Source organism: Penaeus vannamei, chromosome 29 (assembly GCF_042767895.1).
Source record: "Penaeus vannamei isolate JL-2024 chromosome 29, ASM4276789v1, whole genome shotgun sequence".
In the NCBI taxonomy this organism is placed as follows: Eukaryota; Metazoa; Arthropoda; class Malacostraca; order Decapoda; family Penaeidae; genus Penaeus; species Penaeus vannamei.
The window spans coordinates 26,549,012-26,564,011 of record NC_091577.1 but is presented as its reverse complement, the minus strand read 5'-3'; the positions used below and the strand labels follow the sequence as shown (position 1 = coordinate 26,564,011).

At 33.5% G+C, this 15,000-nt stretch overlaps 1 protein-coding gene across 9 annotated transcripts in view; it reads right to left on the bottom strand.

The window, feature by feature from the left end:
• lft (Limb expression 1 family member lowfat) overlaps positions 1-15,000 on the bottom strand; it is a 189,868-nt gene that overhangs the window by 58,107 nt on the left and 116,761 nt on the right. For 2 of the 9 annotated variants that reach the window (XM_070142599.1, XM_070142602.1), the window contains exon 1: positions 7,448-8,451. The exons of 5 other annotated variants lie outside the window; for them this stretch is intronic. In XM_070142599.1, the coding sequence (XP_069998700.1) occupies positions 7,448-7,535 (88 nt within the window). In that variant the 5' untranslated portion in view covers positions 7,536-8,451. Of the gene's footprint in view, positions 1-7,447; positions 8,454-15,000 lie in introns of those variants that run through there. 2 more of the 9 variants (XM_070142601.1, XM_070142598.1) reach the window with 2 other exon arrangements.

The following is a 15,000-nucleotide window of genomic DNA, read 5'->3' as shown; positions in this document are numbered from 1 at the left end:
GCTTCATTTTCGTTTTTTCTACTTTGAGTTCTTTTTCGTCTTTTACTTTTAGTTCTTCTTTTACGTCTTTTACTTTCATTTTTTTTCTTCTTCCTCCCCTCCTCCTCCTCCTCCTCTCCTTCTCCCTCTCCCTTTTGTTTTCCCCTTCAAAACCCCCTTCCCTTTCTTTTCTCTCTTCTTTCCTCCTCTTCTCCTCCATCTCCACACACACCGAGACTCACTCCACCACATACTAGTATAAATAAGGGATGACTGTAACTACAGCACACACTCGCTGTAACGCGCATTGCCTGTTTTACTGATTACAGCTGCACCTCCTAATCATGTCGCGGTATATCACAATCCTCAGTGCTTAAATTTCAGGAAAAAAAGAGAATGAAAAAAGAAAAAGTCAAAAATAAATAAAGATTAAAACTGTGAACAAGATCGCCGACAGAAAGAGAGGAGAGAAAGAACGGAGAAATGAACTGAGGGTAAGATAAACAAATAAATATTGGGCGGAACGAAAAAAAATATTGGAATTAAGAGAAAAAAGGACAAAGATGATAATGAATAAAATGACGAAACAATAAATAAAAAAGAAAAAAACAGGAACAAATAAAAAGAAAAAAAACAAGCATAATAAAAAATACGAATTAAGAAAAACAATAGAAAAAAAAAGAATACGAAAACACCAAGGAAGAACAAACAAACCGAGAGAAAAACACTGTCGCAGCCTCCCCGCCGTCGCCACCTCCCCCCGCCCGCCTGCCTTCCGCCGCCGCCGCTCCGCCACCGCCACAGCCCGGGCCGCACCGCTACCGCCATCCATCGTCTCCGAATATCAATTATTCTCCATAAACACATCGGGGACTTCAATGTTCATCAAGATAATTATCCAGGCAATACCTAATTATCGCCTACTGCACATACTTCCCTCATCGTCTTTAAGTTTTAACTCTCTTCATTCACTGTTTAATGATACCTTTCATTATCATTCATCTCTTTTTTTTCTTCCTCTACTTTTTTTCTTTCTTTCTTTTAAGCTTTTGCCCTTTTTTCGACATGGTATTCTTTATTCTTAAGATTTGTCTTCGTCCCTGCTTTATCCCCCGATTTCTTTAAGACTCATTATTCAGAGATCGCTTACGCATTTTTTTCCTCCTCGCATTTTCCCTTAAAGCGTCATTTTTTCAGTAATAATAATAATAATGACAATGATACTAACAATGCAATGATGATAATGAAGATAACAACAATAATAATAACAGCAGTAATAATAATGACGATAATACTAATAATAAAAAAATAATAACAAAGAAAGAACTACAATCATAATAATAATAATAACAATTACAATAACAATAATAATGATAATTGCAACAACGATAATGATCAAAATAATTTTCGTAGTCGTAGTAATAGTAGCAACAGCAATGACAAAATTAGTCATAATAACTGGTAGTGATAGCGATAGCATCAGTTGCTACGATGATGATAGTGATTAATAATTATTATTTTCAGCAGTATCATTATCATTCCTATCATCATCAATATTATTATAATTATTCTCATCATTATTATTCATATAATTATTATTAGTAGTATAGCATCTTTATCATTACTATTACTAGTTACAGTTAATATGACTATTATCACTACTGCTTTCACATTTATTCCTCAATATTAAATATCATGATATGCTGTGGTAGCTACAATGATAACACTAAGAATACTGCTGCTCTTACTACTAACTACGATAATAAAGGAAAAGAAAAGAGTAATAATAGTCGAGTTAGTCTTTTATGATAACCATACTTATCAAACTTTCTACTACCAAAGCTAAAGATTATCACTACCAATTACCATTACATTTCCAACAACAATAGTTTGCATAATATATAGCGGAAACAAAAACTAAAGCAATAATATCAGTAACAATAACAATTCCAGTAATATCAAAGACAAGATTCATAAGGATGATATACTAATATATGAGCTGCTGTATCCACCGCCATTACAGAAGCCATTACCGATAATTACTTTCAAAACGATTGTCCTTCTACTAGACGACTGAGACGCAAATATGCTAATGTTTGTGTACATCTACTACTGTACAACTCGAATTCCTTCATTAGCATCTGCTGACATAAACATTCTAGCTCATAAGGAGCTGTGAAGTACATTTTAGAATCATTAAGAAGTACCTTGTAAAATCATCAAGTAGGGTGAGGGAGGGACCCAGTGGGACCATGAAACATGTAAGAGACCCCCGGATGTATGGAGAACATGGCAACCATTAGAAATGGAATAGAACTTTAAGTGAGAAAAAGAAAAATGAAAGCAAAACGGACCAATATCTTCCCTTAGACATGGGTCCACAGCAGACCACATGAAACGATGAGGAACCATCAGGGGCTCCATTGTTTGGCCAACCATCAATCCCTAGATGCACTCCCTCACGGAACAAGATAATTATACCCCTGAACTAACGTACGTGGCGCCAAACTACTTAAATACACGTTATCATGTTTACGACCCTTTGTAAGTATATATACACAATAATCATGAATAAATATACATAGAAACACGCACTCGCACAAAGTTAAACACACTAAAGTAATCAATGTGCTTAATGACCCGCAGACGCAGTAAGCATCTCTCAGGAGGCTTTCATTAATAATCCTTAATCCTGAAATTGGTCCTGACGCCTGAAGTTAATGAGGATAACTGTCGTGTCCGTTCCCAAACCAGGCCTCGGCATCAGCAAGTGGGATCAGTAACACAAGCTGCATTTTGGTCATGAGGTTATTCAAGCCGCACTTTATGTGGTTAAACTCAAGTCTGGCTGGTCTTGGAGCGTGAAACAGAATACAGTCTGTGACGTCAATCATAAATGGGTGTCTAAAATGAGCATGGCGACTTTATAAACTGTCACGTCTAACCTGTAAGTTGGCCTTCTTTTAAGCACTTTTCCTTTAAAAAAAAAAAAAAAAAAAAAAAAAAAAAAAAAAAAAAATCCGCATCCCCTCCAAACACAACCAGTAGATTGTGCGCTTGTTCTGATATCATTCAGAATTTATAGTTTAAAAATATGTTGAAATATATGTTAAATCGTAACTTGACTGACGCGGCATTATCTGCATCATTTCTTTTCCAAATCTATTGATAATGATGTGCGAGGAACCGCGATACTCCGGGGCAGCCATCGTATTTGTTCACATTTTAACGTCAAGCTTAATCTTGACGATATCTCACGGCAGGACTAGGGATGGCCTAACCAAAGTCATGCGCGCTAGTTACGCCATCAACTTTTAAAATGTGAGGCATCAATAACAGGATAAATAACCCCGACTCAAGATTCGGGACGACAAATACGCATCTTTACATAAGTAACAAGACGAGCGTAAGACGACTGACAGATCTTTACTTTACGTACCATTGAAATCACTTTGGAACTATAGGCGTAATTTGCGCGCGCGTATGTGTGCATTTCGCGCGTTAACCAAATCCCAAGTTACTTATGCTGTAACACAATAATACTGTTCGCCTTGTTAAAGAAAATAATACAAATCCAGATACTACTCGATCTTTCCTCTTAACGTCCATTCACACATACAAAATAACAATGAGCTCCATCATAATAATAATGAATAATGGAATAATGGCATAGTGACGGTTAAGAATCCAGCGGCAGTAAAACGCAAACTATGATAAGGATAAACATATCACTAATAATAATAGTAGTGCGACCTAACGTTATCATATTTCCCAGTGTTATCATCGTTACCATTCAGGATTCGAATCTATGAGTCCCGAAGGTCCGAATGCCCTGATAATCGCCCGAGGCCATGTTCGGAGGGTTTGTTTGACGCCGATGAAGAAAAGGAAATGAGGTCTTAAAAACAAGTGTAAATAATCAAATGGCGAATTTATAATTATAATTGTAATCATTTTCCATCCTTATTCATTATGAGGATTGTAGAGTATATAAGTAATAACTCCAACTACACAAATATCATTATCATTACAATTATTGTTACCTTTCCTATTATAACTATGATCATATCAGCATAGTCGTTATTAATTTATCATCAAAATCACGTTTTCTACGGCCATTATCATCATGTCGATTACTGTTATCACGCAAATTTCATCATCATATTTACATTACTTCCATAATTAATATGATTATACCCTTTTTATTATCGTTTTCCATGGAGCCAGCTGACGTCTGCAATTACATCCACTAATGACATTAAAAATATATATGTATACAAAATACAGAAACGATAATGACTAATGATTGCCAAAGACAATTAGCATGACCTCCCTTCATTACGCCATCAATCAAAAAAATCAATGACAATTACTGATAATAATGATAATGGTAATAAGGATATCAACCACAATAATAGCAGTATATGCAGCTAATAAGAAATGCACGATCAAAAAAATTAAATGAAAATCATACAAAAGTAAAATTGATAACAAAAGTAGTAAAGTAGTAGTAATAACAATAATGATGATAATAATGATAATAATAATGAGAACTTCAGTAATGATGACGATGACAATGATGATACCAATAAAATAAAAATAACGGTGATGATGGTACGAATAATAACAAAAATAACAATAATGATAATGAAAACACTAACAATAATAATGAAAAAAATATAATCATGACGATGATAATGATGATACTAACACTAACAATAATAATAATAAAGGCAATGATAGTAATACTAGTACTAACAATCATAATAGCGACAGCAGCACGATAACAATAAAAAATAAAATGATAATGATAATAATAATAGCAGGAATAATGATGGCAGTGGTAGTAGTAATATTGGGTGTCGTATCTCCAGTTGTAGTAAATATAATGATAATAATAAAATTAATAACAATAATAATAACAATAATCACAAAAACAACAAAAATAATAAAAATGATGTGGGTGATGATAAAAATAATAATCATAATAATTGTAACACTAATAAAAAAAAACAGCAATAAGTGAAGGCTGCAGTAGAGTCGCAAATAAAAAAAACAATAAAAAAAACAGTCGCAATAGTATTACCGGTTTCATTAATAACAACAACAACAACAATGATAATAAAAAATAACAATAACTAATAATAATAATAATAATAATCATCATAATAATAATGAAAACAGCAACAATAATAATAATAATAATAATAACAGGAACACCAGTAGAAGCAGAAGAAATCGTAATTGTATTAATAGCATCATTAATAATAATAATGTCTTTGATTATCAAAGTAATAAAAATACCAAAAATACTGCTGCTACTGCTATTGTCACTGCTATCACTACTACGACTACTACTAATAATGGTATATATGATCATAATAATGATGATAATAATGATAACAAAGGAAATAGTGATACTGATAATGACAATAACAACAATGATGATAATATTAATGACAATAATAATAATAATGATAATAATTACCATCACTGTTATTATAATTCTCATCAATGGCATAATGATCATAATTACAATAGCAGCAGCAGCATCAACAACAACAGCAAAATCAATAACACCAGTAATAATAATAATAACTATATCAATATGGATAATCATTCAAACTATTACATCACATCATAGACAGGAAAACGAACAGCAACAGTATCAACAATGCTTTTTAGAAATCTTAATATAGAAAATAACTATAATAATAATAATGATGATAATGGAAAAACGATGACGATGATCATCAAAATTATAACAATAGTAACAAAATCAATATGATCATTATTGTTGTAATCAACACTGTCACATGCTAATAAGATTTACAAATAAATAAATAAAAATCAAACTATTAAGCGTGTGGGAGAAGAGAGAGAGAAGGAGAGGGGTGGAGGAGGGAGAGGGGAGGTGGAGGGAGAGGACAGGTGGAGGGTGAGGGGAGATGGAGGGAGAGGGGAGGAGGAGGAACAGAAAACAGGAGGATTTCGAAATTAATGAACAGATTAATTAATGGCCATAGTAAAGATAATCATAATCATCATCATTGTCATTACTATTGATATTAATAAAGTCCTCATTATCTTTATCGTTGCTATCATCAGTTGAAGTTGGCGATAATAATGCAGTTATTTAGTTTGATCGTTGTCTTTGTTATATTATTGTTAATACTGTTGTAATCACTACAGTTTCCACTGTCATTGTAGCTATCATACTTTTTATCATTGTTATCATCGTTATCAGTATCATTATGACCCTTATCTTAATCAACACCAATAACATTTCAGTGATTCTTTTGCCAATATTACCTTAATCACAATGATTATCTTTACTGTTATTATCATTAATATCCTTGTAAATGAAGTTGATATTATGTTCAATACCATTAACATATGATTAGCATTATCTTTATCAATGACATTTCATTTATATTCATCATTATCTCAGTAATGTCATTACTATCATAACTCAGTTTTTTCATATTTCATAACATTATCGTATTTGTTAATTAATTGTACACTAAGCGATATCATATTGATCGTTTGTCGTTTTGGCATTTACTTTTTTCATATGAGATAAAGGTCAGTTCATATTTTTGGTATCATTGTCAGTTTTATCCTTCTCATAATATTGAAATGTGGAATCAAAAAGATAAACATAGTAATAATCATGGAGATCTTTCATAATACTAACGATGATAGAACTATTAGTTGTTATTGTTAGTGTTGTTGGGGCTGATACTGATAGCAAATGAAAATTATGCTAATAATAATAAGAATGAACTAATAATAGAGATATTAGCGGTATGAGGAGTCATAATTAATATTAATATAATTAGCACATGTATTGCCAATATAGTTAACCCGATCATTAATTAATCATACCATAATCAGTGTTATAATCAATAATTATAAATTTTGTAGCAGTTACGGTTGGACTGTGACAAAGGCTCCCCACACTGGTAAAATCGCCCCAACTGTATGTCTATTCAATAAAACAAAAAAATATAACTCAGAAACAAACACACACACGCTCGGAGGATCCAAACAACCCAGATAACGAGCTCACTACTTCACACAGCATTTAATTCTCCGTAGAAAACGGAGGGGAAGGCACTGACTACAAGAGAATGCAATGACAATTACACAATGTACAAGAAGGGATCCACACGCATCCCGCACCAAGTCTCAGGACGTACCAATATTCGTAACAAAAAAAGGACTAGAGAGAAGGTTTGCAGCGTTTGTTGACCTCGCTATACACCTACAGGGAGTCTGAGTAACCCCCATGACTCATCACGTTCGGATAGCGATAGTAAACAACACCGAGTCAGAGTCCAATTATAAGATTCTATTTGTGAACTGCTGATGAACAAGATAACAATCAGATAGAGAGCCCATCCGACGGGTGACGTACGGACGCTGGGCTCGCTCTGCGCTCGGAAGAAGCGAAGGACGATCTCACCTTTTGATCTGCCCCTGTCCTTGCGCTCCGTGATTTCCTCGTAGACGTGCGCCACGTTCTGGACGCTGATCAGCTCGGAGAGAAGCATCTTGGCCGTGGCTCCGGACGTCGGCGGCCGAGGGGCTCGCCACAAGTGGGATGAGGAGCGTGAGTGAGTCGATCGTACTTGGGTCGGCCCGGACGGTGGGTGAGGCAGTGGGCACAACACGGCGAGAGGTAGCGTGGCTGTCGGAGCTCCCGCAGGGGTGGAGGGGGCGGGGACACTGCTAGCTGAGGGGGCGGGAGGGCTCTGTGGACCGTCCCGATGCTGCTGCTGCTGCTACGTGGCCTCGACAAGGAAGTTTACGCCCTCGCCGTGATCTCAAGAACACACACCACTTGGGGGTACGCACAGGGGTCCCGAGAAGGATGCCCGGGTGACGGGCGGGCTGGGGGAGCTTGTGGCAGTTCTACAAAAGCGTCTGTGGACGCCCCGGGAGAGAAAAGTGTGGTTGTTAGCGAGGGCGGAGGCTGGAGGAGGAGGGGAGCAAACGAGCAGGTCGGAGGAGCATGGGAGGAGGGACGCTGCTCGGGAGTTTCACTGGGACTCGCGGCTTAGCGGGAGGTACAACCTGACTAGTTAAGGAGTTCGCCCCGTAACAATGGCCCAACCCGCGTCTGGCCAGCTGCTCCCGGCGTATGGCGTTCCAAGCAGCAGAGTGGGAACACGGCAGCAGCACCTCGCTCACTCCCTTCTTGCACTCGATGACGGACCCTCACCTCTAGACTTTGGAAAAAACTGCGGTACAGCTTCACAGCCTCCGGACAATTACAAAGTCACGCCTCTGGGGCGTTTACTCTCTTTTTGATGGGCGGGGCTTCGTAAGTGGGTTATGGACACGCCCACAAACTCAGTATGAGGTCTGACACGCACACACATACACGCGATGCTCTCGCACCACCGCTCTTACGCAGCGCACGCAGTCGCCGTCCTGATGCTACGCTCGCGCCACACTGACTAAACGCACTGACGGGGCGTTCTTACAAAAAATCGGGGTAGGTGGCGGCAGCGGGCGCGGCGCAGGAACATCGCTCGGGCAGCTGTGGGCTTCGGTCAAGAGCGGCTCGCAGGCCTACGATCCTCCGGCCGAGACATTGTGACACGCGCCGAGCTTGCCGATACGCCGGCCCCGCCACCCAGCCACCGACCGCCACCCCTCAACCAACCAGCCAACCAACCAGCTAGCCAGCCAGACAGCATGCTAGCCAACCAGCCAGTCAGCTAGACAGACACGCAAGCTAACCAACTAGCCAGTCAGCTAGTTAACCAGTTAGACAGACAGTCAGCTAGCCGGTCAGTCTGCTAACCATCTTTCTAGTACGCCAAAAAGCTTGACAGTGTGTCAAGAAGCCAATCAACTGGAGAGGTAACTGGTAAGCCATACAAACAGCCAAGACCCTGGTAAAACAATCAAGCAATTGGCTCACAGACAACTAGGCAAAGGCACCAAAATCAGCCAACTGTTTGTGTTTTATCTACCAGCCAGTCACTTCAATTCATGAACTACTGATGTCAAATGTCTTCTACAATACAAACATCAGGATAAATTCACCAACCTACCTAATACAACAGAAGGCGGCTTCAGTAGTCTAGCTAATCAAGACAAATAAAAATCAAACTGCAAAGCAAAGGTAAGCATACTACACTTCAAAACTCACGTACATAAACACATTATTTAAAGAAGCCAACAGAGGCAAACAAACCTAACAAAAAGAACGGAAGAACGAGACACAACGAAAATTCAAACAAGAAACAAACTATATAGAGCAGTATCAGGTTTCGTATGGGAATTTTCCCTTCATTAATACTTTCTTGCGGACCTGTAGTAGCATCATTATTACTATTCTTGGTATTGTGGCCAATATATCCTTCATCGTCATTACTACTTCTACCAAAGCCACTGCGTTTACACTCCACTAATCCTTGACATTACTCCTACAATGTAAGAAAGTGATGGTAATCCTTGACATTACATCTACAATGTAAGAAACAGTCATGGTATGCATGCACACCTGTGTACATGTGCTAACACGTACACATGCTCCAAAAGGTGAGCACACCAATAAGGAAAGACAAATACACTTTTATGGTACTACAGAACGGTATGAGCGCATACTCATCGTCTTTTTCGTCGTAAACGAAAACATGCTAGATAGCTTACTCATGGAATGAAAATGAAACACATGTAACACATACAAATCTGATATACAAAGTTTTATGATGGTCGACAAAAAGAAAATATGTATAATATATAACAGGGATGATACACGCACCACTGTTATTAACGTTTTCCTCTTTCTCCCAATACGCAATTACCTTCTATCTCTATTTTCCCCTTCGGCTATAAATAATTTTCTTTCCCCTGCTGCTTCACCACTAACCGTTGTCTCTTCTCTTTATTTTTCTTGTCTATCCTTCGGTATTTTTCTTTTCATGACCTTCGTGTGATATCGACTACAAAAATAAATACGTATAATAATCTAAAGACAACTATGGACATATTTAATACCAATATAATAGTAATTGTCGCAGTCATGAAAACTAGTAGTGGTAGTAAGAGCAGATACAATAAAAGTAATATGTACAGTAATAGCAATAATGTTATAATGACAGTACTAGCAGAAACAATAGAAACAATGGTATTAGTAATAGTAATCTGAATAATAATCGCAGTAGTGAAAACAATAAATAGCAGTTGCAATTAGAATAGTAGTAACATCAGTAGGACTATTACCATTTATCGTAGTGATAGTAATCTGAATAGGTATAGCAATAGCATCAGAACTATTGCTTGTTGAGCTAACAGTGGCAGTGGTAACAATAACATTACTATTAGTAATATGAAAAACAAATCCAGGAGCTAGAGCGGTACTAATAGTAACAGTAATGGTAGTTGTAGCAGCAGTAGCTACAACAGTAAAAACAACAGCATTAGTAATGGGTGTAACATTAATTATTAGTAGCGGTAATAGTCGTACTAAAATCAAGTAAATCAGTTCTAGTAAGCGCAGGAAAAGCGAATGACAGTTATGGCGACACGATAATGATAACAGTGATATAAACATCAGTCGCAAAAATGAGCATTCATAACATAATAGTCATAATAATAATAATAATAATAATAATCACGATAATAATAATGATAATAATAAACAATGGTAACAAAACTGATTATTAACGATGTTACTATTATTACTAATATCATTATTATCATAATAATGATAATTATGATAATAATAACAATGTTATGAACAACAACAATAACATCTTTGCAAAAGTAATAGCACTACTATTACTACTAATATAATATTGATAATGACAATAATAACAGTGATGATGATGATGATACTCATGATAATGATAACCATAATAACAGTGACAATGGTAATGATAATAATGATGATAGTAATAACAAAAATAGAAAAAGAGATAACAACGATGATGATGATGATAATAATAACAATAATTATATCAATAATAATAATGATAATAATAACATTAACACGGATAAAAATACTAATACCAATAATCATAATGATAAAAATAACATTCATGATAATCACAATAAAAATAACGACATCAACAATACCAATAATTATGATAATAATAATGATGATGATGATGCGGCTCCTGCTGCTGCTGATGATGATAATGATAATAACGATAAGAAAACTAATTAATGATAATGATAATAATAATAATAGTAATAATAATAATAATAATAATAATAATAATAATAACAATAATGATAACAATAATAATAACAAAATAAAAAAGCAATAAAAATAATAATAATGAAAATTAGAGCAAGAACAATGATATCAATAATAGCAACAAGAATAACAATAATCATTATAACGCTAATCCTAACCTATTTATTACTACAACAACATTAATAATTAAACAATACTAACAATATATCAATGATATCCATAATCACAATCTTAAAAACAATAATTGCAATAACAATAATAATAATAATAATAATAATAATAATAATAATAATAATAATAATAATAATAACAACAACAACAGATTTAATGAAAATCCTATCAATGATAATAACAATAATAATAACAATAACAACAATAATAATAAATATAATGATAATAACAAAAATGATAATAATGATAACAACAATGATAATGATAAAGAAATAATAATAACAATGATAATGATAAATAATAGTTACAATAATAACAATAACAATGATATTTCAAAAATAGCAATACTAGTGATTGTAATAACAATACTAATAACATTAGTATTATTGTTATCATTACTGATATTATCATTATCATAATTATTATTATCATTGTTATTATTTTTACTATCACTTTCATGATCAACCCTATCATTATTATTATTATTATTAATATCATCATTGGTATCATTAATATCACTATCACTACTATCATTACCATTAATCCTATTATCATTATTATTAGCACTATTACTATTATTGTTATAAAAATTATTTTCACTATTGTTATCACTATAATGATGATGATGATTACTATTATGATTAGCAATATGATTTGTATCATCATTATAAGGACTATCATTGTTATCATTATTTTCAGTATGATAATAATTATCATCATTTATATAATCCTTATTCTTATCATTACTAGTATCACCATCTCCATAATCATTATTATGATAATAATTACTATCCTAATAATTATTTCTATTTTTTCTGTTGTTGTCGCTGATGATATTACTATTCTTAATATCACTATCATTATCATTATTACTATCATTACTATTATCATCCTCACTATTATCATTATCATTATATTTCATGAAAATAATATATCATTATTACTATAATGATGGTGATAATAGTAAAAATAACAACAAGAAATAAAAACATCAATATCACGTTCATTATTATTATTATAATCACTTCATCACCATTCGCGTCATTATAAATATTACTCTCATTATCACTGTTATTTTCTTATCGTTATCACCATTATCATTAATAATATAATTTCTTATTATCATTATTACTGTTGTTACTAATAGTGTACTTATTACTATTATAATAATAATGATCATTATTATCAACAATACTATAATTATCATAATATTACTGTTATTATCATCAATTATCATTATCCTCAATGCTGATGATGATGTTAATAATAATGATAGTAATGATAATAACGATAGTGATAATAACTAATAACAATGGTGATGAGTAAGATTCGTTTATATCATTATCATAATCATAATTTTTATTATCATTATTATAACTATCTTATCATTATTATTATTTTTGATATAATCATTACCATTATTACTATCATTTTCATTACTATTATCATCATCATTATTATAATTCTTATTGTTGTTGTTGTTATTGTTACCATTATTATTGTTATTATTATTATCATCTTCATCATGTTTATTATTATTACCATCATGGTTATCATTCGTATCATTATTGTTATTATTACTGTTATTACTAACATTAATATCGTTATTATTATTACTATCATTAGCAACAATATTACTATTATTACTATTATCATGATCATTATCACATTATTATTTTAATTATTACTATTACTATTACTGTCATTATCATTATAACATTTTCGTTATCTTCATGATTGTTGTCATCATTATCATTATCATTATTATCATTATTATTATTATTATTATTATTATTATTATCATCATCATCATTATTATTATGATCATAATCATCATCATAACCACCCTCATCAAAATTATTACTATCGTTACTATTACTACTATCATTATCATTAACACTCTCATCATCCTCATTATTATCACTATCGTTCTCATCATTATGATAACAATATGAATAAGAATAACAATAAAAACAATAATGATGAAAATAATAGTGACAATAATGATAATAATAATATTAGTAACAATAATGATAATAATAATATTAGTAACAATAATACTTATTATTATCATTATCTTTATTATTGTTATTATCATCGTTATCATTACCATTATTATAACAATGATGATAACAAAAGAAGGAAAAAATATGAACAAGATAAAAATCAAAGAGGAATAAAAAACAAAAATGATGATGGTAATAAAATATCATTATAATCATTACCATTATCACTATTTTGCTATAACTGTAAAAACCATAAAGTCATCATCATTTTCATAATTATTTTTAAATGTTGATGCCGACCATTTATCCGTTATTGCACAATACTACTGGATTACCTGCAACAAAGACAATGGAAAGGTCGTCACAACCATAACGGCATTGGCGAGAATGAAAACAAAAGTTTCTGATAATCATTCATATCATCATTCTCATCATATTTCATATTAGTTGAATAAATAAAATGTTGCTGATAATAACGATTGCCACAGATACCACAAACAATGGCAACAAATTTGACTAATAGTAAAGGCATCATTATCATATGTAAATTTGATTTTATCTTTATCAACGCCATTACTGCCTTAGGTATGAATTAATCCTGATCAAAGTTATCAATATCTGCATTGTAATTGTCGTTACGGGTAACTGATGTTTAACATTATTATTACTAATCCTTTATGAGATTTTATTATCATGCCGATATTATATTATCTTTATCACTATCATTAATATCATTTCCACCATACCTTTTATTACAGTGTCCTTACTATTAGTTTTTTGTAATTAATGTCAACTTTATCATCCTGATTAAAGTTCGTTATTGTTCTTATCTATATTGTTACTGGGTCTGCTGTTTTATCTATTTCGTCTGCTGCTTCGTTTCCATTGTCAGTATCATCATACTTTTTTACCATCACTCTCACTATCTTTATCACCATTTTAAATCAGCACCGCTATGAGATAGGTCATCATGATTAGTAAATGTACAACTACTACTATTGTTGTCAACTTCATAATCAACATTACTAATACTACTACCACTACAACCATTATCACTACAAGAATCTCAATGCTGAGGCTAACGAAAAATTACAACATGCAAAATAATAACAATGGTGATAATAAGCCCAGTGACATCATCCGTAAAACTTGAATCGCCAAGAGGAAACAATAATAATAACAACAACGACGGCAATAAGAGTAATAATAATAACATAATACAAGCGCTGAGGGAAGGTAGGACGCCCCGCAGGGTAGCAGAAGCGGTGAAAGTAGAAGGCTGTCTTAACGGTGCCTTAGGAATACTCTCAAGACGTTAAAGGTAGGGGCCTACACCGCACCCATACGCCGTCTCAGCCCCTCACTTCACAGCACGAAGTATGGGCCACTTTTAATACACTAAAGTTTCTCTCCAGCTCTCCATCTTTCGTTCGGGAGCAAGTGAACGTAGGCTTCCTTTCTTTCTCCTTTGCCTTCGTTTGTTCGTGTTCTCTCTGACTGCGAGTCTAATTTTGCTTGCTTGGCTGTTTGTACTGTTGCTTGTGCGAGTCCCGGTCTTGTACTGTTTTGCTTGTGTGCTTGCTTGCTTTACTTTCCCGACTGTATTGTTTGTAATTTATTCTC